The sequence below is a fragment of the Drosophila mojavensis genome, unplaced genomic scaffold (genome assembly GCF_018153725.1).
Source record: "Drosophila mojavensis isolate 15081-1352.22 unplaced genomic scaffold, ASM1815372v1 contig_81, whole genome shotgun sequence".
Lineage (NCBI taxonomy): Eukaryota > Metazoa > Arthropoda > Insecta > Diptera > Drosophilidae > Drosophila > Drosophila mojavensis.
Window position 1 is genome coordinate 5,029,676 of NW_025318907.1, and position 27,160 is coordinate 5,056,835.

General features: G+C 39.2%; 1 protein-coding gene and 1 long non-coding RNA gene across 2 annotated transcripts in view; one reads left to right on the forward strand and one right to left on the reverse strand.

Moving 5' to 3' along the window:
- Nucleotides 1–27,160, forward strand: part of LOC6580760 (nephrin) — a 53,390-nt gene that overhangs the window by 9,023 nt on the left and 17,207 nt on the right. Inside the window, 1 exon segment of the mRNA XM_002006527.4 lies at nt 9,268–9,945. Coding sequence (XP_002006563.4) covers nt 9,729–9,945 — 217 coding nt within the window. The 5' untranslated portion in view covers nt 9,268–9,728.
- On the reverse strand, nt 20,240–21,073 carry LOC116804086. The gene is made up of 4 exons (XR_004364108.2): nt 20,963–21,073; nt 20,807–20,880; nt 20,434–20,721; nt 20,240–20,380 (listed from the first exon to the last, which is right to left on the reverse strand). It is a non-coding gene; the product is annotated as an uncharacterized LOC116804086 (long non-coding RNA).

The window sequence follows — 27,160 nt, forward strand, 5'->3', positions numbered from 1 at the left end:
AGGGCAGAGCCGCAGTTAATGGACGACTAGATAAAGTCCATTCACTTACGAGGGCGATAAGCAAAATCGATAGTCCAGCTAAATGCTCAATTAATGCAGCCGCGTTACGAAACATACAATTTAAGAAAATTCAATTGTTTGTTAGTCAGTGTGTGCATGGCTGTGCTTTGTTGACCTGTGTGCTTGGGCGGTAATTAAAACAAAAGATAAAGTGCGTAAAAATCCAATTAATTTCACACCGCAGCCAATTAAGTTGACAGTCAGCAGAGCCAGCCCAGCCCACTTGCTGGCTGCGAGTAGCAGATCCTGTTTTATCATGGCACACACATAGAGAGAGAGAGAGAGAGAGAGAGAGAGAGAGAGAGAGATACGTTTACTTATCTATATATTGTAGTATGGAAGGCATCAATTAATTGTCGCACACTCGCGCACATTTGGCAAACTTGGCTTTGGCACGTGCGTAGGCTATGAAAACCTCAAAAAGCATTCACACGCAGCCAGACAAAGGCCCACAGACCATTGAGCATAGACGCGCCGGCAGTTGGCCCTCTGTGCTACATCCACTAATAATTTCCTGTTGTGCCACTCAGCAGCAGCAATAGCAGCTCCCTTCAGTCTCTCTCTCTCACTCTCAGGTCTTCTAGTCAGTCATTTCCTTGCCTCGAGCACCCGCACACGAAATACATTTTGAGAACATGCGAGCGAGCCAATAAAACATGTTTTAACCACACCCGCCGCCCACCCCCTCTCCAATATGCCACCCCCCTGGCAGGCAGCCACAGTTAAATGCTGAAGGAACGGTAAAGGGCTGCGAAATGCGGGAGCCAGGCCACAAAAATTCTCTGGCGGCACATTCGAAAATAATTTTCCAAACATTTTGTAATCCATTTGAAAAACGTCAAGGATCCCCAGAGTGACTGCGTGTGTGTGTAGCTTATAGGTGTGTAGATGTATAGGTGTATGGGTGTGCCGCACACCTCATACCCATCACAGCTCGTTACCCGGCATTTTCCAGCGCGAACCCCACGAGCTGCGCTGCGGCTGCTCCTTTTTTTCCAGTGCTGCGGCGACAAACAAAAAAGAAAAAATATAGAAAAGGAAATCAGTTTCTTTTTTTATTTATACTTTTTATAAGCAAACAAACTGTCGGTCGAAATATCAGAGAGAGAGAGAGAGAGCGAAATACATATACAAATAAAAGATGCAACAGTTTTTTTAGGGGGATGAGTCGAAGTCAAGGCAAGGGTTCGCTTTCGTTTATATAAACAATTGTTGTTATATTTATATGGACTACAGTTACACGAATGCATTTTGTATGACTTTTAACCGTGAGGTATACCCTGTACTCGACTTGGCTGATGGGGTATGTTAGCTGATGAGGTCTAGCACAGTATATTGTATAAATGAAATATATTAAGAAATTTTTTATAAAAACTTCAGAGCCAGTGAAAGGTCATATTTATTACAGGGTATATTTTAGTGGAGCATATAGTTATATCTACATATCAAATAGCATTCTCTATACTTCTTTGTACCTCGGCGTTTGTCTATATTCCAGGGTATCTCATAGTTAATTAGAATCCCTATACATTTGGTTGATTGCCATTTGGCAATTCAGCCTTTTGTCGGCGTTGACGTTTTGCATGCTCATTCGCCGGTGTCCTGTGCCCTGTGTCCTGCCAGTTGATCCCTGCTGGGACAGCGAATAACGAAGTCGCGTTGACTTTTTGCTATTAATTAAAAAAATTCGCAGAAATAATAAATGCATATAGAGATCATATAAAAAACACATACATATACATACATACATACCTCATATATATGCATCTTTTTTATTAAAATATGCGCCAACAAAAAAATGGCAAATGAAAATTGTTTTGTTTGGCGTTGCATTTTCCATAGCAAATATTTTCACACCGAAATTTTATGCAATTTTATTTGCTTTTCATTTTGCTAAATATACAGAGCCACATGTGAAATGCATTTTTGCTATTGCACTTTAAAAGTTGGCATCGCATATAGCAATAAATTTGTGTGGCCAACCAGTGGGAAAGAGAGAGAGAGAGAGAGAGCGAAAGTCTACAGAATATTGGAAAGCTGAACGAAAGTTTCGTAAACATTTAAATATCACTCGAAAAAAGTCGTTCGACTTTTTGTGGCTTTTTCGCCAAGCCAAGTGGCTTAATAAGAGTTTTAAGGCTCTTGATTTTCAATAGCCCGAACGTTCGCCTAGCCAAAAAGAATGCAAGAAATTCAAAGCAAAAATCTTTGATCAGATTGAGTTAATTATAATATATATATAAAATATATGTGGTTAGATCTCAGGCAGAAGCCTGGAGTTTCGTTATTATTTCAGACTCACTTGACAGCCTGGGCATTAAATATTAAATTCAATTATTTAAATGTCAAGCGACGGGGTAGAGAAATATGTTGATTCTGCGCCCATTATTCAGAGCAGCTGTATATTAAGACAGAGCTGGCCAAACAGACGTTACGTGAAAAGAAAAGATGCCGAATGTGAAACTCAAACTGAAACAGAAGCAGAAACAGTAAAAGAAAGAGAAACAGAAATTGAAAGAGCAAAGCAACCTCTTTCAAAGGAAATTCCCTGCAGACTCAAGTGGAAACAAAATAAAGAATAAGTGCTTATTGTTGTTGTTGTTGTCGCTGTTGCTGGAAGTTTGTAACGCGAAACAAGCAAAAATAGTAGCAAGATTCTATTATTAACAATGCGCCCTGTTCTAAGGCGACGTGCAGATATCCTGGCACTTCATAAACAGCAGCAGCAGCAGCAGCAGTAGAAGCAGAAGGACGTCGCCGACGATGAGAAGAGCAATATGAAACAATGACAGCCAACAATGGACAGCACAACGACAACGACAACAACGACAACAACGACAACAACGACAATGACGACAGCGACGACGACGTCATCATCTTGAATAAAGTGTTGACATCTTTTTGCCCATTCATTGTGTGCCAAAGTCTGTCCGCTGTGGCCGGTGTCTGGCACAGTCTGTGCCAACAATCCTTGACTAACGCTATGCGTCCTTTTTAATTAATTTTACGTACTGCAGCCCACCGAGCGAGCTGTACGCCTGCCCACCTACCCGCCCCAGCTACAGCTACAAGCTGGCAATGTGACATGGTCCAGTCAGTCAGTCTCTTGGTCTGGGTGGACAGAATTGAGTCTCAAATTCGTTTTGCATGTAGAGATTGTGTTCATAAATTTGTTGGCGCCTGTCACGTCGTTCTATTTTGACGCAGTTTACCTCAATGAAGGAAGACAGCATTTGATGCGCCCCAGGATGTGAATGAAGAGATCATGTGAACCGAGCTGGAACACCCAGCACAGGCACAGACAGAGCCACAGACAATCGAAGTAGGAGCAGCAGCAGCAGCACCAAATCACTTATGCAAATTGGCTTGGCGTGCAGAATTTCATGATTGTTTGCGGGGGTTTGTCTAGCTGAACCCGAAAATCAACAAAATGAATTGAGCAGCTTAAAGAAAGTCTGTCAGCCATGCAGACAGCTCGGCCTTGCCTTATATGCATGGCCCAATCCATCGGCAGTAAGAAATGTAAGATAAAGGGGAAAATGGGATTTCCATTTGCCCGATTTATTCAGTATTTTATTGGGTTCCCCAGGGACATCCTTTCCCTGTGCCAGTGCAAGGCGAATCGACAATAGGCCCATAAACAATTGACCAGCTCTCTTGACTCTTTCGTTCGCTAGACTTCTGTCTATGCGCATTGAATGTGTTGGCGAATGTGTGGCACCTGCGTTTACCTGCCGGCAACGTATCCTGCTTGTGAGCCCCAAATTAAATACCCATGTGAAGGCTCTAACCGCCAGCGTCTGCCGCGCCATCTGAGTTATGTGCCTGCCTGTGGCTGTGCTACGTGGGAGTTTGAAGTGTGCCAGAGACCTGTCTCGGATCGCTTGAATTTACACGTGGCGCGATTCATGGGGGCTGCCTTGGCCTCGGTGCGTGCATGAAAATTAGATTTTCAGCCAACAGGTTTCCATTATTCGGCAACGTCTCCAGACCAAATGTACCACGCGCTTTGCTTTGCATAATACATAAATATTTTCTATTTGCGCTAGATTCTAATATGCGGGCGGGACGTATCTGGTTTGAGGTCGGAGCTCTGTGCTCTGTGCTCGATGCTCGGTGCTCTGGGCTCTGAGGTCTCGGGTCTCAAGTGGAACCAATAGGCAGAGCATAAATAAGCAGCGTACTGCGAGGACTCGCTCTGCCTATTCACTTCAGATATCCTTGTGCCTGGTAGGCTGCCAGGCTGCCAGGTTGCCACTCACACATTTACCATTCAGACATCATTCATGCGAATGCTGTGAGTGGTGGAGCGGTGGCTGGAGGCTCGTGAAGGAGGTGACTGCGCCAGCAACTCTCATTTTTATTATTTATGTTACTCATTCGCCTCGTATCCTGCTTGTTGATTGCTTTGCGTACACGTGTAGTTTGTGGGCCCAACAGCCAGCCTATATACGAGACTGTATACCAAATATATGTACCCTATATATATATATACATACATAATATACATACGTACTTGCACATGGCTCAAGCGCTTTGTTTGCCTCAGCGGGTCTCGTCCTCGCTGTCCTCGTCATCGCCTCAACGCGCTAATACAGTGCTTATCATAATTATAGCCCACTTTTAATCCACTTAAACGAATCGGCTGAAAATTTTTCCCAAATGGAATATTTCCTCAAAATCTTCAAAAATGAGTAGTTCAATATTTCAATTATGAATGGCAAAAAACTTTTTCACTTAAAATTCACGATTTAATAACGATTTCTTAAAAAGAAGTAAAAAACAAGGAAAAACAGCACCATTTTCTGTATCAAAATTATAGCCCATATTCATATTTTTGTAAAAAAAATCCGAATTCGTTTCGGATTAATGGAAAAACTAATGTTAATACTTAGTCCGGCCTCCATTTGTCTTAGTTAACTCAAAAATTCTCTTCCTCATTGAAACCACTAAATTTAATAAAAGGTCCTTTTCGAAACTTTGTTATTTAGTCATTGTCGTTTAGAATTTGCGTTTTAAGATATCCAACTGTCTCCAACTGGCGATTTTTGGCATACACACGTCTTGCAAGATTACCCCAGACATTTTTATCGGGTTGAGATCCCCAAAACATGCTGGCCAGTCAAGGACATCAACATGACATTCCTCCAAACACTCTTTTGTACGTCTGCTCACATGGATTCTGGCATTATCCTGTTGGAAAACCATTGGTTTCTCACGTAATTCCCTTGAATATGGAATGAGACTACTATCCAGAGCCTGAATATACTCTTCACTGTTCATTCGGTTCGTTACAAACTTCAATTCCCAGGTACCAAATGAAAAAAATGGACCCCAAATCATGACGGAGCCACCTCCAAAGTTTGTCCTTGAAAAAACATAGGATCCTTCCTCAAATCATGCTAATAAGTATCAAACCCATCAGGACCATCCAGGTTAAACTTCTTCCCATCAGAAAATACGACCTGTTAGGGTAAAAATTTATAAATATACTGTAAGCCAAAAGACGATGATTCAAACGCGCGTATGTCAAATCGGTCGCAGTATGTCCATCGGCAAAACCAAGTCGAGCAACCTTGTGGCGACTTAGCAACATGGATGCTTTGGTCAGTTTAGACCTATTTATGATTCCTGAGCTCTTAAGTACTCGCCAAACAGTCATCGCTGACATAGATTCAGCCACATGTGCGGCCAAAGCTATGCAAGCGGTTGGGTTGTTGCTGGCTTTCTTAATAATTTTGCGTTTATCGTGCGCAATTAGTAACGGTTTTCACCCAGTGCGCCTTCTTGATCCTTATTCTTCGGGGTTATCCAAAAAAAATTTTAATTACCCTTTGACTTTTTTTAAAAATTCGTAAAATACTCGAAATAGACTCTCCTGACTCGAAAAGTGAGAAAATACGGCCCTTTTCATAATAAGATAATTGTTTTCCAAGCGGCATATCTTAAAAACTATCTAAATTTACTTAATTACAATGTCTGTAAAGCAAAAAGTCTGTTCCGCACTCAATAAATTCAAATTTGCGACAGTGGGCTATAATTATGATACACAAAAATGCAAGCAAAAATGCTAGCACAGAGCAAAAGTTAACGGTTCTTTCTTAGTTTTCCATAAATTGAACTAAAATTTTGATAAAATCTACTGAACATGCTCCAGTCTATAATGTGCTGTAAAATTTATTTTTAAAAAACCTTAAAAATTTTGTTACAACGGGCTCAAAGTTTAAGTTGCAGGGTGGGCTATAATTATGATAAGCACTGTATTATGAATGCCAATTCATGCATTGTAGCCAGTTGCCAGTTGCCAGTTGCCAGTTGGTAGTTGGTAGTTTCCTTCCACTGCCAGCTGGCAGCTACTTTTATTTTGGCTCCAACTGCTACGTAGAGTTCACCTCTGACACACTCAGTGTGCGCTCAGCCATTGCTCAGGAGCGCAGCGCAGGCTAGAACTGAAAATAAACGCTCTATGACACTTCTCTTATGTATTTGTCAGTCCTTACATGGAATCGTCTTGTTGTTTTTCACTCAATTAATGTTAATGGCAAGAAAAATGTTACAGCCCAGTTAATAGGTAATATATTTTGTGGCTTTTGACCTAGATTCTGTAAATAATGTATTTAATTTCAACATAAGATGTTGTATATACTACAATAGGATTCACATATAGCTATATCATATGCAACATACTTCATTATTTTTCATGTATATTTTTTATTACCGAAATTTAATTTAATTTGCATTTTCGCTATGTTGAATATACGCAATTGAATATGTAGAACATATGCTGCAAATTTGATTGTAATCCATTAAGTAACGCAAAAGTTATTAAATAAAAATTTTAGTCAATTCTCAATTCGCGTAGATGCAGCGCCAAGTTGTTTATATATTTTTCGAATAGGTGTATTCACATACTCATGCAAATTCCTGAGCTTCATGGTATTCCAATTGAATTAAATTGAATAATAATTAAATTATAAGCTGCTACTTAAAATAGACTTTTTTGAGCAGTGAAGTAACGGTGCTGGTAGAAGCAGAAAGGCTTTGAATGTTGATGAATGTTCTTTACCCTATTTATTTATTTTATTATTAATAATTTTTTTTTTTTAACGTCTTATTTTGTCAACAATTTTTATAGGCTTCTTCTGCAGTAAATACCTCATAAAAAGTATATTTACACATGCGGAGTTCAGGGTATATTTTAGACGAATATCCCAGCTAGTTTTCGGAGTTTTTTTTATTAATATTTCATGTAACAGTTGCTTTTCGAAATTCGTCGAAAAGTGAAAAATCGAAATTCTAAAAGATATATTAAGATCGAAAACAGAATGGAATCAATCAATGATGAGCTCGACTGCTGCGCCTTCTGCCTGATGGCGAAGAACAACGAGGTAATACTGGGGTGCAAGCATTCCTTTTGCTTTGATTGTATGGATGCCTATTGTGAGATAGTGCGCTATAATCGTCGATGTCCAGTTTGCCGCCAATCGTTTACGTATTATGAGAAAAAATACGGCAAGCCGTTGATTGTGGTTGTAGACGAAGATGAGGGCGACTCCACCGAAGATGATTCTGAGTCTGAGTCCGAGGATAGTGATGAAGAATGAAGCAGAGAACTAACGAGTGTCCCTCTCAATAGATGTCAAATATTATTTGTTGTACATTTCATGTTAATATATTTTCCAATTAGCGTTACCCAGCTCTATCTCTGCCCCGAGCCATGTGAGAGCGGGCCTGTGTCTATTTGTTCCCACTTCACCTGTTAAAGTGTCAAAGAAGTGTGTCTGTGTGTGTGTGCGTGTGAATGTACTAGTGTTTGCATTTGAGGAATTGCTGGAAGCCCTCCGCTTGGCCAGCAGAAAATCTTGCGAAATTGCTGAAAGCAGAACAGGAAAAATAAAGTGGAGCATATACGTAACAAGTCGAGGGGAAACGCGCGCTGCTCGCTGCTCGCTGCAGCCTGATTGCTACTTAAATCTTTGTATTTACTTCATATTAAGCAATATTTCACCTGGCCACACAACCGAGACTTTCACTGTGAATGACAGCCCCCAATGTGTGTATGTGCGTGTGTGTGTGTGTGCAAGTTGTGAATAAGTTGCGCTCACCCTGTGCGCTTTTATTTGGTTACATTTACGACCTTTTTTGGTCGACTTCACGACAATCCTGAGTTATTTGTTACACAAAAAAAAAAAAAAAGAACCAAAACAAAAACAAAAATGTATTGAGGTCAATTTGTTTTGTCATGTTGAAAGCTTCAGGGAAATGCTCCTTTCGCATTAAACCCCCAGCGAGAGCTCAGCATTCTTGTTGTTTAATATTAAAATAAATATTTATTTATTTATTACTTACCTCGCCCGAGGACCCAGCAGCAGCTGACCAACTGCAACCTGGCCACTTGGCAGCTCTCCGAGGTGGGCACGGTAATCTATCAGCCATATTGCTCCCAGGCTGTGCCTGTCCAGCATTGAAACCGCTTTGAGGCATTTTTAATATTTAAATAGTTGCCATCAAAATGATTACTTAAGTCTTCGGCAGAGGTCATGCATTCCAAATGAGTTATTTTTACTAAAGGCAAAACCTCTCCACAGCCTTGCTGCCCAATGCCAAAGGCATCTCGTCTCTCCCCTGGGCTGATGTGCGTGCTTAACTCTTTGTTGCAGCTTTACTCTAAAATATGTTGACCAAGAATATGTGTATGTGTGTGTGTATGTAGATGGTATTTGCTAGAAAGGTAGTGGAAAAATGAGAGGCAAAGGGAAGCAAGCGAATTTCATTAGGTATCACATATATTATTCCAAATAAAATCTCTTTAAATAATCGTAGATAAATCAAATTAAATACCTTTAAATAATTGTGTATAAACATGTTTGTTATTTCATATTTTGTAATTAGAAATATTTTTGGTTAAAAATATATCATCTAACAAAAATTTGAAATGTTTTGCTGCACTTTCGCAAATCGGCTTAGAAAGATAGATTAAAACAACATGCAAAAATGTTGTCGAGAATAATCCGCACGAGTCGTGGCAACAAAATGTTTAATAATCTAGCAAAAGAAAAACGATCGAAATTCTTTGCAAGCCACAGCATGGAAATAGAAATGATTCAATTCAATTGCAATTCAATATTTGGCTGCTGTTGTAGCTGTTTTTGTTGTTATGCATAAATGAAAACTAATTCGTGAAAATTCTCCATTTTCTATTTACAGTGGCGCATGGCTATGGCAGAGACCAAATGCAAATCAAATCAAACTGAAACAACACGAAAAACCACATTTATAGAGCGAAAAACAAACTGTGGCTAGTGTGCGAAAGAGACAAAAATAAAGAGAGAGAGAGCCACAGAGACGGTGTGGGAGAGAGAGAGAGAGAGGGAGATGCATACAAATGCAATACAATGAACAAAATACAAATATCAAATACGAACTCGGAAAAGCTCCCCGGCGAAATGAAATACTTATGAAAAACGCGAAATTACCAAACGCAACGCGAAAACTTTAAGCGCTGACAACGCGAAACGTGCAAAGCACTTTTCCACGGTTCGACGGGGCCAGGTGAGTGGGGCCAACAGCCAACAGCCACCCAACACCCACTGCTAACTGCATAAATAAGGCAGCCAATATCAAAGTTAAAATTATAATAGATCGAGCACCTGCCCCCACTCTGCGAAATGCCGCAGCGCGCAATTGCCACGATGTGCACAACGAACAAGAACAAGAACTGCTATCAAAACACCAACAGCAACAATAGGAGCAACTATTGCAACAACAACAGCGGCAAGGAGTCGTCCTGCTTGCCAGTCCTGTGGGTCGCCCTAGTTGGCATCGCCCTCGCCCTGAACCTGCCCGGCTGCCTTGGCGAACAGCACCCGGCGACGGCTGATGAAGGTGAGTCTAAGATTCCATTTCACATACTATATATAAGCCAGCTGATGGGGTTACAATGCCCTAAAACACACATACGCACACACTCTCATCGTTTCGGGCGCAATTCAGCCAGGGGGTGGCATAAATAAAACATTGGCAGCTCCATTGACGGAATTGCGTCAAAACCTCAATTGAAAAATAAACAGCGTAACCGCAAAAACACAAGTCGAAATGTTTGGAAATGGAAATGCTGAACACTGCGCAGGGTTACAGAGCCACGCCGAAGTGAACCCAAACGAATAATACAATAGCAGCAGCAACAGCCACAAAAAAAAAAAAAGAAAAAAAGAAAAGCAATTTAGACATTAACACTTTGCTGGAGGGGTTGCTGTGTGCTCGGTCGGAGGTTCAGTTGTATTGCGTTTTGGCTCGAAAATGAGCGTTAAATTAAAAAGAAAATGGGAATAACATTTTGACAGGTTTTACTTTTTTCTTTATATCTGTTGAATAAAGGTTAGTTTGGGCATTGCCGACCCATAACAATGAACTCTCAGTGGCTCAGGGGTGGCTATTGACATAAATGGCTAAAACATATATGGAGCAGGAGTTTAAGCAATATCTAGAGAGAAGTACTTTTGAGAGTTCTATGCAAATTAATTAATATTTCTTGTTTTCTCACTGCAACACTATTATTATTTTAATATATATACATTATTTTATACACTTGAATATAAACACTCTCAAATGTATAAAATTAGAAGTATATATATATTAAACTTATATGAAATAAAAAAAATTAAATAATTTAAAAATGATACATTGAAGCAAATTAAAGCAAATAAAATACTTTTAAAGAAAAAATTGAATTATGAAATGAACGCTTACTGTAACTATTCTGTTGGCGAATTTTTTATAAGTTTTTTATTCAGCGAATTGTTCAATTTTTTTAAATATTATAGCCTCAATATAATTTCAATTTATGAAGTATTAAACAGAGTCCGATAGAAAAAGATTGTAAAAAAGTAATGCAAATATTCACTGCTGATAATTGACAGAGCATTCATATGGTTAAAGAGGCTTTAAACAGAAATTTTAAATATTTTTATATGGCATACTAAACAGTTTGAATTACGTAATGAAATAATTCAAACTAATAAATATATTTATTTTAATAATTTTTTAAAAATATGTTTTATTTATTTTTTAATTTAATTTTTTGTTATTATTTATTTATCAATTTATATTTAAAACTAAACTAAAAATTACTTTGTTATACCAAATATTTAAAAAATATATATATTTATTTCTATATATATATATATATATTTAAGGAAAGTTTTCACAATTTCTATATATTTGAATACTAATACTAATTTCTTGGAAACAGACTTTTAAATTTCTGTATAAGGGCATTTCTAATAAATATTTTAAATTGAATTCAATTATAAAATTTCAATCAACTAATCAATAAAATGAAATGCTGACATTAGCCCAGAATTTTCAAAGCCAAATTCAATATCTTTATATTTTTAATGTACTTCACGCTCACGAAGTGACATCTCCTCAAATTTTATAAGGAAATTCTTTTGAATTTCTGTCTATCTGAATCTAACTAACACGTATCTTTTACAGCCTAAAATTAAATTATATAAAAAATAAAATGAAATTTCTGGACACAGACTTAAAATGTCTGTATATTTCTAAAAAGATTTATCTTGAAAAATATTAAATTGAATCAAATTATATAGATTAAATATAAAATGTAAAATTGCCTGGAAACAGACTTTTCCCAAGTATTTTCCCACCTAAGCCTAATTTTGTTATTTTAAATGAATTTCACGCACATGAAATGAAATTTTATCAATTTTCCTGAAATTATCAATGGATGTTTGAGGGTTTCGTTTTTTTTTTTTTGGCTTTTCCGGTTGTGGACTGTTGTTGTCCTTGTTGGTTCATTACGGCACAGTACTATGATTAAATTCTATTTGCTCGATTGTGTGTTGACTTTTGGCCTCGACTCTTTTCGAAGGGGAGGCGTAACCTTTCAGGTCAAACATCTGGCATCGAAATACAACACACACACGCATACATACGCACATACACATCCACATCCACCGTTAATTACTTTGGTGCTTGGCAAATGGAAATGCACTTTTCGAGTTTGTAATGTTGCGCTTGGCTGGGCCAGCGATTTGTCGATGGTGACAACTGCAACTGTGACCGGGATGTGACTCAGATTCAATTGCGGGGTGGGCTCTAAATTTTCATACAAATCGTCTGTCTAGCATGTATATACATATATATACTCCTCTTCGAATTGTGCCATGTGTAATTGGATTTATGCTGCCGCTGCTGATGCTGGTGACAAACTGTGGCAGTCGTCTCAGAGCCGCCCTCGACTCGCGCTCCATTGACAGCAGTTGCCGTTGTTATCGATGCCATCCACAGCTGATCGTCATTATCGTCGTCATCAGCGTTAAGTAAATGTGATTTAAACTCGATTATTCTCAATTATTTTGTAACATGCATTTCATTTCAATTTCATTCTTAGAATTCCCGAACTCTGTTCCACTTTGGGCTGCTCAACCTCTCGGCCCTTTAATTTCTTGACTTTTCCTGCCTTGGGCTTGGTTTCGTTTCTTTTTTTCCTTGTTTGTATTATTTTCTGTCTCTCTCTCTCTTTTATTGGTTCACTTGAGTGGATTTCGATGCCTGAGCCTCTCCTCGGACGGTTGCATTTGTTTGATTGAAATTGATTTGGTTTCACTGGGGATTTCATTTGACTCTCCTTGCCTTCCTATTTGCTTTTCCCTCTTCTTCTTCTTCGTTTTTGTAAAACCATAACCATATTGTAGTATTATTTTCAAGTGCTGCAAGTCGAGTTCATTGCGGCTTAAGTGTTAAAGTTATAAGCAGTATAAGTACATATATAGCTCCGATTTCCCCTCTGCATGCGTAATGAGGTTTTTTTTAGCTCTTCAGGCCTGCTTTGAGAAAGATTACGTTGTATTTTTTTTTGTGTTCTGTGTACATTTGAGACTTATTGAAGTACTTAATTTTATGTGTGGGAAGAGCGTCTCATAATTCGCCCCCATATAAAGCTGTCTTTATCTTAATTATAAGTGCATCCTCGCTCTGCACTTCTTGCTCTTATTATATATGTACATATTGTGCATCAACTGGTTCCCCCAAGTCCGAAAGCCTCAATTAGCAATCAAGTTTCAAACAGTTTGGACTACATTAAATGCAAAATAGGAAACGTTGTCCTTTTCTTTCGTTTTCGCCAGGGTTCGGGGTCAACAGACCCCCAATTGGCCGACGGCGTTGCTATCTAATCAAATATTCAACCTTTTTTATTTCGTTGAACTGATTTCATGACTGCGATAAGCAAATATCTGCCATTCCCCGACAAATTACTTGTTAACAAGTGCATTTTAATGCGAACGAAGAAAAAATAAAGTTTACCAAACGCCTCGATTTTCCTTTTGGCCAATTTGTGGCATGTGCTTAGCTGTCCGCTTGAACTCCATGTATGTGAGTGTGTGTGTGTGTGAGTAGCCGCAATTGGAATGAATGTGGCTAATAAAAATAAAAACGAGCCTACAACTGTATTTGCCTGCCCGCTTTTGCTACCCCCCACCCCCCTCCACACTTGGGCAGCCCTTGGCTTTTGTATGTTTGGCCAATTGGAATAGAAAATTGACATGGCTTTTTGTGCTCCGCTCTTTGTATTTGTGCACCAGCTGTGCTTGTTTCCGTTTTTTTGTGGCTCGTAATGTAATTTAAACATGCAACAAACTATTTGACAGGATTTGTAGTTTGCACAATTGCAGCTCCAAAGAGAGGGGGGAAGCGAAACAATTAAATAGCCGCTGGCGCTGAAAGCGAAAATAAGGCCATTTCGTTGCGTATGAATCTAAAAATACCGCTAAATTCGTAAATAATACCATTTTCAAGGCCAGTCTAAAATAAAACCCCCACAACGAGCCTTACGGCCTTAACGGGAACATTTACGAAACGTTTTGTTGCCAGGCGACAGGAGCTTGTCACAGCTTTTTAATGAACCTTTCAATGGTAATTGGATTCCAGGAATTCTTCGCAGATTTAATTGTTTATTTCCCAGCAATTAATGACCAAGGAGCAGAACCAATTAAACAATCTCCATATATATGAACAATTTAAGCGCTCGGAACCACAATAAAGGCAGAACAAGTACATAAATATGTCAGGGTCTCGTTTTGAATAAATAATAAAAACAGATGTAAAAATAAAAATAAAATGTAAAACGAAAATAAAATAAAATAAAATAATACAAAATAATGCGTTAGGAGAGCGCAGATGTTTTGACACTGAAATAATCCATTAATACAATAAAGAATTTCGCTGCTGCTGGTTTTTTTTATACTTTGGCCAGAGGTCAGAGGTCGTCTCATTGTTTTCTTTTGGCAGGCAACTTTGAAAGCCAAATATTTGTACAACAATTTGTATAAATGGTGGCATTTTTCTTTCTTTATTTATTTTTTATTTTGGGACACCCGCAGCATCCTGATGCTGATGAAATCAAAACCCTTGACGGCGCTAAGCGCGAACGCAAATAAGCAAAGTCCTGAACGGATGTTGTTCATTTTAATCCTTGATTTCTTGTCCCAATACATATATTGGAAAAACCCATAAAACACACATAGGATATCCCGACCCTTTACCGCCGGCTGCTGCTGCTGCTGCTGCGGCTGCGGCTGCTCCTGCTCCTGCTGCTACGCTCTCTTGACTCTTGACTCACAGAAGCTAAGCAAACAATATTGGAACATGGCACCCAAGTACTTGAAAAATTACCCACCCGCAACAGAATATCCTATCGGAATGGATATGAGAATGTGAATGTGCATGTGAATGGTTTGGTTTTGGTGCCTTTGACGCTGCTGTGTGGCATGAATGAAAATGCGGCAAAGCCAGAAATATTTTTAAAACAAATACCAAAATCACAATCACACACACAGAGAGAGAGAGAAGGGAATATGATAGAGAGGAGTGCAGTGCGATGCAAGGACACGTTCAACACAAAAATCAATGGGCTCAATTTTAAAGCGCTCGAATTTCATGATTCGGCTTTTGGCATACACACCTATCGATGTGCATGCCACACGGTTGTGTCTGAGTGTTAGCTCGTGTGTGAATGTAGCAGCATATACATATATACATGCATATGTATGTACGTAGGCTGATGCGCGGTCAAGGCAGGGGCTTGGGCCTGGCTTTGACGTTGGCGATTCATCCGCCTGTTGGTCATACGCCGCCTGCGGAATGGGAATTGCGGATTGCGCATTGGCGTCGGTTGCCTTTTCGATTTACAAATTGTAAATTGGCACTCGATGATTTTCGATTTTCGAAAACTGAATGATGTTCGGAGTTGGTCTTGTGTGCGGCATGTCGTGGGTGGCTTGAGTAGTTATATACATATACATATAGTTTATTTGAAATGTGGCAGTAAATTAGAATTGGATTTATTAATTGAGAGTAGAGTTGGGGAATTAGTGGAATTTATGCAGTAAATTAGAGTAAATGAGAGTAAAGTTGTAAATGGAATTTATGCGGATTTGGCATAGATAATTGAAGAATTAAATAACGAAAAACTGAATCTGTTTTGTCGATAAATCACAAGGATGTTTAATGATGCATATCAAAGCTAATAAATCTCTCCTATTTCACCTGCATTTATAAATAAATTCAAAATATACAAAAAAAAATTAAATACAAATATTTTTGATTTACAATAATTAAAATAAAATCTAAAAAATTAATTATGGAATTTTTGAAAATTATTTAAAATACTAATATTTTTATTGAAAGTGCTTTAAAAAAATAATATAAATAATAAAAGCCTTTGCTCAATTTAAATATACAGAATTAATTGAATAATAATTTCTAAAAACTAAAAATAAATAATAATACTTAATTTTTAAATAAATAACAATTTCTAGAAAGTTAAAGCACAAATAATAATTTAAATATAATCATTCAATAAGGAAACAGTTTGGGAGTTTGTTTTAGATGTAGAACTTAATAAAAATGCTTATTTGAGGTTAACAGCCATTGTTTATTCTCTCTTTTAGCAAAGCATTCATTGTTTTGTTTCAAGAATCGTGAATACTTAATGGAAGCAACGAATGCGTTGTCTTGCATATAGATGAGTTAAATTCTTTAACCGCCCATCGTCACCTATCCAGCTGTTTGAGTCTAGGACTTTTTGCATGCGCCTCTCACATACATATGTATGGATGGATGTGTGCTGGGACTTTCAACAAATTTGGCATTCGTTTTTAATGTACTTGACCCGCCAGCGATAAATGTGAGCTCTGAGAGCTGAGAACCACTGTCAGACGGCTTGCTTCCCGCGCGGCTTCCTGCCTGCCTGCCTGCCTGCCTGCAGCAATAAACTGGAAAAGTGCAGCTTGGTCCTTTGGCTCCTGGCGGCATGTGGCCGTGACTGTGACTATGTGAGTGTTTGTTTCCATATGTGAATGCGTGTATGTGTGTGTGTGTGTGTCACTGGCATGCTCCATTTATGCGCTGATATAAGGAATTATGCTGAAATCACGTTCCCACACACAAACCAGCAGCAGCACTCGCACCACTCGCAGCACTCACAGCAGAGCGCAGCAGAAAGAGCCCGCAGAGTTAGAGGATAAGAGCTCGGGCTCTTATCCTTGCAGCACCAGCAGTCGCTGCTGCGTGGAAAATCTCAGCAGGAGCCCCGAAGAAAAGTGCTTCCTGCATAAGCGATTTTCCCTACTTATGGTCTGTATAACTGGGTGTAGGCGTGTGTGTGTGTGTGTGTCTGTGTTTGTGCTGCATTCTTTGATGTTTGTTGCTCTTGTCCGTTGTTCTTGCTACCGCCTCGTACTATTTATTTTCACATGAAATGCTTTAATACACACACACACACACAAGCAAATTGTCTGCTTTGCTTACATAACGAAATCGATATTATATCATTTCAGCAAACACGATTTGCCTACGGCGCGCTCATATTTAAATCATTTTCAAATAATTCCAGTCAATGGAATAACGGCATTTATTTATAGATGCGAACAAATTTAGATGTGTATTTAATTAGCTAACTGCATGATTATCCTGAAATTAGAATTGGAATGTAATTGGAGGGAAATCAATTTGAGCTCCCATTCCCAATTCCGCTTTGAGAAATATCTGTGATAGAATCAGCATTTGTGATTGATGCCGATTTTATATTGTGTTAATATTTTGGCTCAACTCTGGCCGCGTGTCCTGAATGTTCGCTCATTTGAGGATATGTTTTGGGCCTGTGGAACTATAAAACGAATTCGCGCCTAGTTTGATGCGAGCACAATTGACGGCAGACACCTTTCGGATGGAAGTTTATGGTTGGTTTAACGACGACACGTTGGCATTTGGTGGTCCTTCGTCCCAATCTTGATTTGGGTATCTGTAGTGAATGCGTCTGTGATTTGGTTAAAATGCCATCATTGATGCCAATCAATCGACAATTTTATGGCTGCAGCATTTTTTCCTGTTCTTGTTTTTGTTTCTGCTTCTGCTTTGCCTATTCTCAATCACTTGGCATTTGTGTCTGTGGGCTATGACAAATGAAGAGGAAACTGGCTGGCAGGCTACCAATGACTGGGCGTGCCCACAAATCACCTTGCTAAGGATGACAATGACAGTGCCAAAAATCAAATCATTGTCCCAGCGCCTTCAAATTAACTCTCAACGGAAGGCAGGCAGCAGAAGGATGCTGCGTAATGGAGATTTATCAGTCACATTATCTATCCATCAATCTTGGCGCAAAGCTGGCAATGGGTAAAGGTGTGCCTGTGCGTGTGCGTGTGTGTGTGTGTGTGTGGGCTAAATGTTTAGCAATAAAAAGAGTTTCCGAAATAAAGTATTTCCTATGCCTAATCTAAGCTGCGCCCCACGAAATTAAATTGTTAGCAAACAACTAAAAATACAAATCAACTTGTTCCGCCACACGAAAGCGTCAGTCTTTCGGCAATAAAATATAAAATATATAAATTTAAATATCAGCTTATGTGCAGCCAAAGGCCAATTTAATTTTCATGCATATTTAAAAGGCAATGTCGGAAAATTTACGAGTTCATCAAAAGTGTTTGGCTGCGTTGAATATTCATGAGTGCGCAGCCGAAAAAAGACTTAATGCATATTTCAAAATTGTCGAGCAGAACTAAAAGCCAAAAGCGAAAAACTGAGAGCTGAGAACGGAAAACTAAAAACTGTTAAACTGACAAAAGTCTCGAACGAGCCGTTTGGTAATTAAGTTAAAAACGATTCAAGTGAGGCCAAGCCGGAGCTTTTCTTACTTTTTTCCTCACTTCACTATTCAATTTGCATATTTGCTGGCAGCTCAATCTTTTTTTGGCTCTCGTTTAGTTTATGTTTATAAGTCTCATAATCTTCTTTAATGGTTTGTTTACTCAATTTCGTGTAGCTTTTTGACATTTCCCGCTCCAAATTAAACGCAAACAAAGCAAGCGATGCACACGCCATATTTTATGGACTCAGCCAGTGGCGAAGATTTTTATTTCGGCATGGCCGGGGTGGGGGTGATGGTTCTAGTCCCCATTTCTATACCCCAGTTTAGTTCGTATTCCCAAGTGCAGTGTTAAAAAAAAAAGCGTGGCAGTAGACAAAAACAAAGCCAAAACTTGGGGCGGAAGTGGTTGTGTCTGTCGCCCCTGCCCTCTCCCCACTCCCCCCACCATCACACAGAAAATAACCCCTAAACAACGCCAGCACAGACTGAAAATAAAAACTAAACGAAATGCAACGAGAACAAAATAATAATAGGAAAATGCGAATCTGAAAATGGAAAATTGCTGTGCCAGTTTTCTATCGAGGGGGCTGGACGGGTCGGATTTAACGAAAAATTTGTGAGCTGAAAAGCACAACGAAAATATGCACATGAGTTCTATTTCAATTCTACATGACTCGCAGAGGCTTAAATTGCCATAGATATATGTACTATTAAAAATACATTGAGAAATCGGAGAGAAATCAACATATGAATTAAGGCAATCCTGCTTGATTGAGAGACTATTGAAAGGGAATGAGAATGGTAAAGCTTTGAATGACCTTACGGATTGATAGATGATAACTAAATTGATGCAATAGACTGAGCACTGATTAGCGGTAGATTAATTAAAATGGTCGAAAATATATTTTCACGTTCGACTTGTGATTGAAGTTGAAAAAATGTGAATCTACTGAATGAATAATTGCTTAAATGTTTTATTGGAGCAGTTTTAAATTAATTTTAGAGCTGTTAAATGTTCGATAGTGTCGATGAACATTAATTATGCAATATATCGATAGATTTTGTTAAATGTGAATACATCGTCTCAATTAACAGATAGCTGAATCAACTTATGCAAGTTAACTTTCAGTTGAGTTTGATTTTAGATAAATTTTTTTGATCGTATATCTCTTTTTAAAATATTCATAGGTTAATTAATACAAATTTAATTGTCTTCCTGATATTGCCGCCTGTCTCTGAATCTAGAATCTAGCAGATGCAGAATTACTAATTTACAAATTAACTATTAGTAATTCGATTTAGAGATTTAGACATTGCTTTATTTAAATGTATGATATTATTGGTAGGAAAACAAATTTAATTCTTATAACGATGGTAAGTCCACCGATAAGCCCATAAATGATATCGATGATTGAAACCATCGGTGGGATAAACCATCGTGTTGAATATCTGTGGATGATTTTGCATCTCTAATGAGCTTACGGCTTGGCAATTGACTGCAACTTGCAATAGAGCTGGGAAACCATCGATGGACGGCTCCATCGATGGTTTTCCCATCGATGGAAAAAATAATCGATTATATCGATGGTTCCATCGAAAATGTTTTCCTTTCAAATTTTAAACTTTTTTTTTTTGTATAAAAGTCGTACTTTTCATAATAGAAATAAATGTAAATAATGCTCTTGTAATTTCATACTTTTCCTTGTACATATTTACAGAATAAGAATAAAGAATATAGACAAATATAGAGAAAATATAAAAGTTTAATTCATTAAATTTTCATTTCCAAAACATAACACAAATTCAACATAACGATTTTAAAGATAACTTAAATATAAAAGAGATCCATTTTCTTTCTTATCGACAAATTAAAAAATAAAAATATAACAAATTAATAAAGTTATAGTAAATATTCAATATTTACAAAAATAAGATAATACTAAAATATTAGTCTCGTTGTTTTCGGGAACAGCCATTCATTTTTGTTAAAAAATCAATTGATTGACATTTTTCTTTCAAAGACGCCCGGCGGTCAGAAATCAATTCACCCGCCTTGCTAAAAATGCGCTCACTTTCCACAGAGCTAGCTGGAATAGCTAAGTATTTAATAGCACAACAGCTGAGTGCATTTAATTGGTGTTCGTTAATCTGAAACAAAACGGACCATTAAAACTATAAAATGAAAGCGTTTTATAAATTACCTTCCAAAATTGTGGCGGATCGATGTCATGAGGAGAATGGAGCAGTTGTTTCAACGTGGTCTCTTACCACGAAGGGATGTACACGTCTTAAGTGTTCCATCATATTGGAAGTGTTGCCGCTCGTGCGGTACTCTTTTCCGCAATGACGGCATTTGGCAAGCATGTTCATCAGCTTCTCAAAATGTGACCAAACTTCTGATGTGATTTTTTTTCGTTTCATGCTAGGCTCATTGGATTCAGTCAATGCATTTGAAGATGCAATTGTAGTGGAGGCATTGCAGGTTTGATCTAAAATGTGAAAAATACGTTCAAGCTGGAAAATAGCACATTTTTTTTAACGTAATGTACCCTCCACAGGGTATAAAATACTTACTTGAAACGACAAACTTGTCCATGTTGAAGAGGAACTACCAATGTTTAACAATGTCCGTATGCTATGCTTGTCAACTATTTATAAAATTTCCAAAAATAGATCAAGCACGCAAAAAATATATATTATTTTGTTACAAAAGAAAGTTTCACTACTTACATGTGTTTGATTTGTTACTCAAAGCGGCGATATATCGATATCGACAAAAGTTCATCGATATATCATAAAAATTAAAGTCCATCGATATAATCGATGGTTGCATCGATGGTTTCCCAGCTCTAACTTGCAAGTTAAAAACTTTTTTGAACTGGGAACTTCCCAGTGGGAAGTGAAATCGGCATCGACTACATAAATCACAACAGATTGATCATTGATTGGCAGCAGATTAATTAAATATATTGAAAGTAAGATTTATATGACTGATATGTGGCTTAAACTTATAATTAATCAAACCAAAAGTTAACTGAAGCCCAATAATGATTGTTGTTTTGAAAGATGATTAAGTTGACGGGTAAGCTAAAATTGGAATGAAAGCTACAGACTGAACTTAATTTTTGTATTCCTCTTTAGTTTCAATTTGTTGCTATTGGCATAGACTCTAAATTTGAACTAGTAAGTGGCTTGTATTGGATTTATGCTAAAGACAAACTAACTTAATCCTAAATCTATTCTCATCATGGATCCCTGTGATTCACAGAATTTAATCATTTCATCCTTCAGCTATTGTGCATCCAAATCAAACCAGGTATGAGGATGCACCACCTGCCTAGCAAAACAGTGTAGTTTCGATCTGGTTCGGATGCACTGAAAGTCCATCCGCGTATCTGAGGCGGTGAAGCCCAATGAGTTATTGCCAGTCTAGCACTCGGCAGATGCCACTGTAGCACTAGGCTCGTCACAAACCAGTCCAGCTCGAGTCTATATTTTGCAGAATTGAAATTGAATTGATTACAGACTGCTCCGCCGAGACCCATTGAGATATTCGAAATGGGAAGTTAGCCTACCATTTAAAACTATAACATCGACTCTAATTGATTGACATCGCCATGAGAAACTTGCTGCTGATCGATAATCGTACCACTTGTCTAACGACTCGCTCATGCACACATATATATAAATATATATATTTGTATATGTATATATATGAAATCTGGCCCTCGCAGTCGGCAGCCACCCGAGGGAGTAAACAACAGCTGATCTCGTGTTGCTTGAAATATTCTGCTGGCGTATTTATATACTAAAAGGTGTCTTCTAACCAGCAGCGATTCTTTTTTTTTTTTTTTTTTTTTTCGTTTTTTTTCATTCAATTCTCCCGCTGTGATTAATTTTTGCTATTCCAATTTTGTGCCACAGCCGCTCGGGGTTCGCCTGGCATTTTTATTACGTATTTCGGCTGCTCCCTCGCACAATGCGACAAGGCGAGGGCCAAACTGACAACTGGCGACTGTTGCTGTTGCCGTTGTTGTTTTTGTTGTTGTTGTTGCTTTTGTTGTCTCTAGTCGAACGCCCATTCATGGCTCCTAAGTGGCCCAATGCGTTTCTCTGTTGTTGTTTTGTGTGCGAGGTTATTAATGATCTACAAATTCCCCAGACATTTCATTTCATTTGAAGTTGACACACAAAACGCATGACAACGGGCGCGGGCATGGGACCACAGCACTATATGATTGCTAGTGTGTGTGTGCGTGTGTGTGTGTGTGCTTGGAGTGTGGGGTAGGGGAGAAAAGTGAAACCAAATTTTAAAACTGTCCAAACATATCTAGCCAACCAACATATGCCATTCCAGCAAACTTCCATTCCATTCTATTCTATTCTATTCCATTGCATTGCATTCTATTCTATTCTGTTCGGTTCGGTTCGGCTCGGCTCGTTGTGGCGCGGCGATAGTAAAATGATTTTGAGTAATTTATTTTATAGTAGCGCTGAAGTATTTATTATTTTGAAAAGCGCTGAACAATGCCGTGATTAATTTGACATACTCCCCCGGCCGATGCGCCGCTCCTGCTTCCACTCCCGCCTGGGTTGAGCAAGTGGCGCAGTAATCCCCGGAAAATTCCTTGCGGCCACGTCCGCAACGTCTGCCACGGCTGATCGGAGCCAGACCATTTCACTTTCTCGATAGCGCAACATATTTGATTTTATGCGGCCCCGTGTTATTTATTCGAATCGGTTTCGCTTTGAGCCCCACAAAACATATTGCGGCAACGTGGCCTTTGAAGGCGCAACTCCTCCTACCGGCAGCCCCAACGAAGAAAAAAACTCGAATCAAAACATTTTAGCCAGCGTCCCCGCCTCGGCTGGCTATAATTCAGAATCAATCGTTATGGTTTTGGCAGCTTGCAAATTTTTCTTTATTATATCATATTAATTTTATGAGTGTTGTTTTTGCCGCTCTTCACAGAGGCCGCCTCGGCAGGCCCCGGCAGCTACTTTGTGGCATTTAAAAGATATTTTTCATATCAATGAAGCTTTATTCGGGCAGGCCCAAACCCAGCGGCCAGGACTCCAGCCCACAGGCTATCCAAAAGAGCAGCAACAAAAAAGAACTTTGCTAAATTTCCTAAAGTCATGCAAACATTTTTTACATATATCGATTTTTTTCTTAGTCGTCGGTTATTGTCCCGTTATTGTTCTTGTTGTTGCAATATATATACATATATACATTTTTTTTTGCCTCTTTCATTCAGAAATTTTGTTGCGTGCCGCGTCAGGATGGGGGCTGAGATAGAGCTCGGTTTTTGGGCATACATATTCAGGACTTGTTTCAGCACATTTGTTATGACAGGCTCAAATTGGGTGCTATCAAAATTATATATTATTTTGCATAATATCTTCTTTCTGGGCTCAAATTGTGCGCTCCGTGCCTGTCAACGACGTGGCTAGAAGAGCTAATTCGATGCGGCATGGAATTTCATGTTACCCAACGATTAGGCCACAGCACCGCCCGAGATGAGCCGAGAAAAAGGAGGAAAAGCAGACACGACTCCTGCCAGTCTCCCACTCGCACGAGTGACGCACCCCACCCAGCGAGAACAACACGCAGCACTTAGACACTTTATTGCAACTATTTGTCAGAAGGTGTCAGTCCGTGAGTCCACTTCAAAGCAAACTTCCATTTGCAAAGCACTCTCTGCACAATGGCGCTTCCACTTGGCTAAGATCCTAATGGACTAGAGCCGGGTCTGCACCTGCGAGATTTGTGCAACAATCAACGTCAATTGGCGACTTACTTGCCAGCTTACCCTTAGTTACCTAGCCGAACTGAACGGAATGGAATGGAACGGAACGGAACTGGAGACCAAGTGCGACCCATTTATGAGCTGCCATAAACACGTGTAAATCCCGTTCATAATGAAAAAGTCACGATTTCTAGTGTCAATATCGTAAAGAGAACTGGCAAACTGGCAACGGTCGGGCCAAATAGGAAAAGAAGTCGTTGCCATAACCATTTCAGAGGGTTCTTATGCCCATTCGGGTGCAATAAAATCGAACTAATTGAGGCTCCCACAAGTGAAGGCGCGTCCACTTCTATGGAGCCCGCCCCGAGCTGGCAGCGGCTTAACTTATCTATCCCATCCGCAGACATGCCTGCTGCCATGATCTAATCACTTTGACTGATGCCTCTAACCATCGAGACCTTCGCTCTAGTCCATTGCCCGATGCCCGATGCCCGCGCTCGGTTATCTATGTAGTCGCCTCTGCGTGTTCTGTTTGCATTTTACAAATGTCAACAAAGGAAAATGCCTTTTGAGGTTTCTATTAGCGCAAAGGGGGCGGAGAGGGGCCGCAGCTACGCCGTGCGTGTGTGATAAGCGTGGCGAGCCTCATGCTGCGTTGCATTTGATGGACAGCAAAGCGAACGCGATAGCTGCAGCACGATGGAACCGGTGATGCCGTCAGTGCTAGAGTTAGGATTGCTCGTCCACCCTTGCCTCAGGTAATCCATCATAAAATTAGTTTTGCTGCGCTTGCACAAGATTTTCGAACATAGATTAGGGCCGAGTGCAGCTTGTTATGAATTTATAGACCATTATATATACATATATAGCTGAACATAAATTAATATTCATGAGACTCACATGAAACGCAATTGTTCAAAATTGAAAATGTTCCAAATTTATTATAATAATGCAGTCGACTAGGGTCAAGCCGGAGGAGAGCAACCTTTGAGCCAATCTTTATTTAATTTTCGCCATGGCAAGCATGGGCTTTGTTATTGGCCGGACTTACGCTTTGATAAACGCACCAAATGGTACTTTTATGCATAATAATCCAATCTAATGAAAATCCAATCAAATGTCCATGGCACACACACACACGCACGCACACACTCGCACGTAAATGCGTATATATTTTCCATATTTTATAACTTCCTTTTGCCGGCAAATAAGAAAGGGCGCTTTATGGGCATTTCAGATATTTTCTGGGAACTGCAGAAAATCTCTTATGGCTGGCAATCAAAGTACTTGTCTAATTTTGGAGTTAATTTAGGTGAGATTGTCACTGGAGCGGCATTCGGCCGTAGGCAATCGGAATCGTATTATGACTCTCGGGCCTCGTCGGTTCCAGCAAGTGAATGGGCTGCCGGAGCAATTGGAACATCCGCCAGCGCTTTGATGTTGGGGCCCAGACCCTAAGAGTCGCCAAATGTGCCTGCAGGAAATATTAAAGCTCAAATCGACGACAACGAGTAAACTTCTTGACAGTGTGCGCCATTTGGCCCAAACTCAAATAAACGGCAACAAAATAAAATACAAAAAAAGAACAGAGAGAATACGCCCAGTTGGCTGTTGGCGAGGAGCAGGCGGGGGGCTGAACCGAGTCAAAGCGGGTCATAAATGGCCAACAACTTGAATCGCAAATTGTCAATGGTCACGTGCAGAGTAGCAACTGTTGTTGTTGCAATTGTTGCTGCTGTTTGACAATATGGCAATACAGAAAAAATCAGTCTTTGTTGTAGCTTTTGCTGTTGTTGTTGTTGTTGTTGTTGTTGGCAAGTGGCGCCTATTGAATCGTTGGCGGCTTTTACTTGAGTCATTGCCAATTTGTCGCCAGCCCGAGTCAATTTTACGGACATGCAGCTCTAAAACAATAGAAAATCTCTTGGCCATGGCTCAATGAATAAATGATATTTATTTAATGGCCAGCTTATGCGCTGTAAGCGCTTGAGCATATGGGCATAATTAGCTCTAGGAAAGGTTAACAGCATTAGGGAATGGGACATAGCTGACTCGCTTGGGATTCATGAATTCTCTTCTAAATCTTATTCATCAATCTTCTGCACATTTCATTTTCATCTCTCAGTGCTCTTAATCAACTTTTTAAGCTAAGCAGATATTTCATGAACTACTCCCAGCTTCTTCCCGACTCCTGTATCTCTCCATAGATTTCCTTTTCCCGTTTTTTTAAGAAATAAACATTCTATTTGATTTATTTGGTGATCTGTTTGGATCGCTGCTGCTGCTGCTGTTTGTTTTACGAGAGGCGCCAAGTTGTTGTTGTTGCTTATTTATGAATGCGACGAAAAGCTCTCGAGGGCAGTCTCTGCTTTTTCATTTCCCATTTTCCATTTCCCATATTCCATTTGCAGCGGGGCCCCCGTGGGCGAAAAGCAACAAATGATCTAAATAATTACCCCGTGCTGTACAATAGAGTTTTAGTTCTCTTTCAGCTTTCTCGCCACATGCAGCCGAATGTCAAAATATTTTCATTTCAATTTCGAGCTGCAGGCGTAAATAAATAAATAAAATGCTCGTTTACGCGGTGGCAAGCGTTGCGATTGACTGAATGACTGATTGGGTGATTGACTGATTAATTGGCCTGCACTTAGCATTGATTGTTTAGAAGCAAAGATCAAACACCTGGCTGTTTTCTTATTTTGGTAAGCATTGTGTAAAGGGTAGCAGGAAAAAAGCTAATTCTATATACATTTATATATATTCCATATACATATCGACAGATTCTATGAGAGAGTTCCACGAATTTGTTGCAATCGACATGCATATTAATGTTGAAAGTTCATAAATTGAGTTTCTGGAATATAAAATTGTTTGAACTCCGCCCTCATATTAGATTGTGTGTAGAATATTGTTTATGTTTTTCCTCTTCCTCTCCCTCTTCTCTTTTCATACATGAAAGCAACTCTGTAAATGCCCTGAACGAAGCGAGGCAATTGAGTAGAAGAAGTTGGCCGTATCATGTTGACGCCCACATTAAGTGGCACAATTATGAGGCGACAACATCGGGCCGAGCGACTTTTCCGGCCCCACAGACAGAGACAGGGCCTGTGCGATCCATGTTGTTGCTTAATTATAGAATACATCATGCAAGAAATTTGTTGTATGCACCATTAACAGC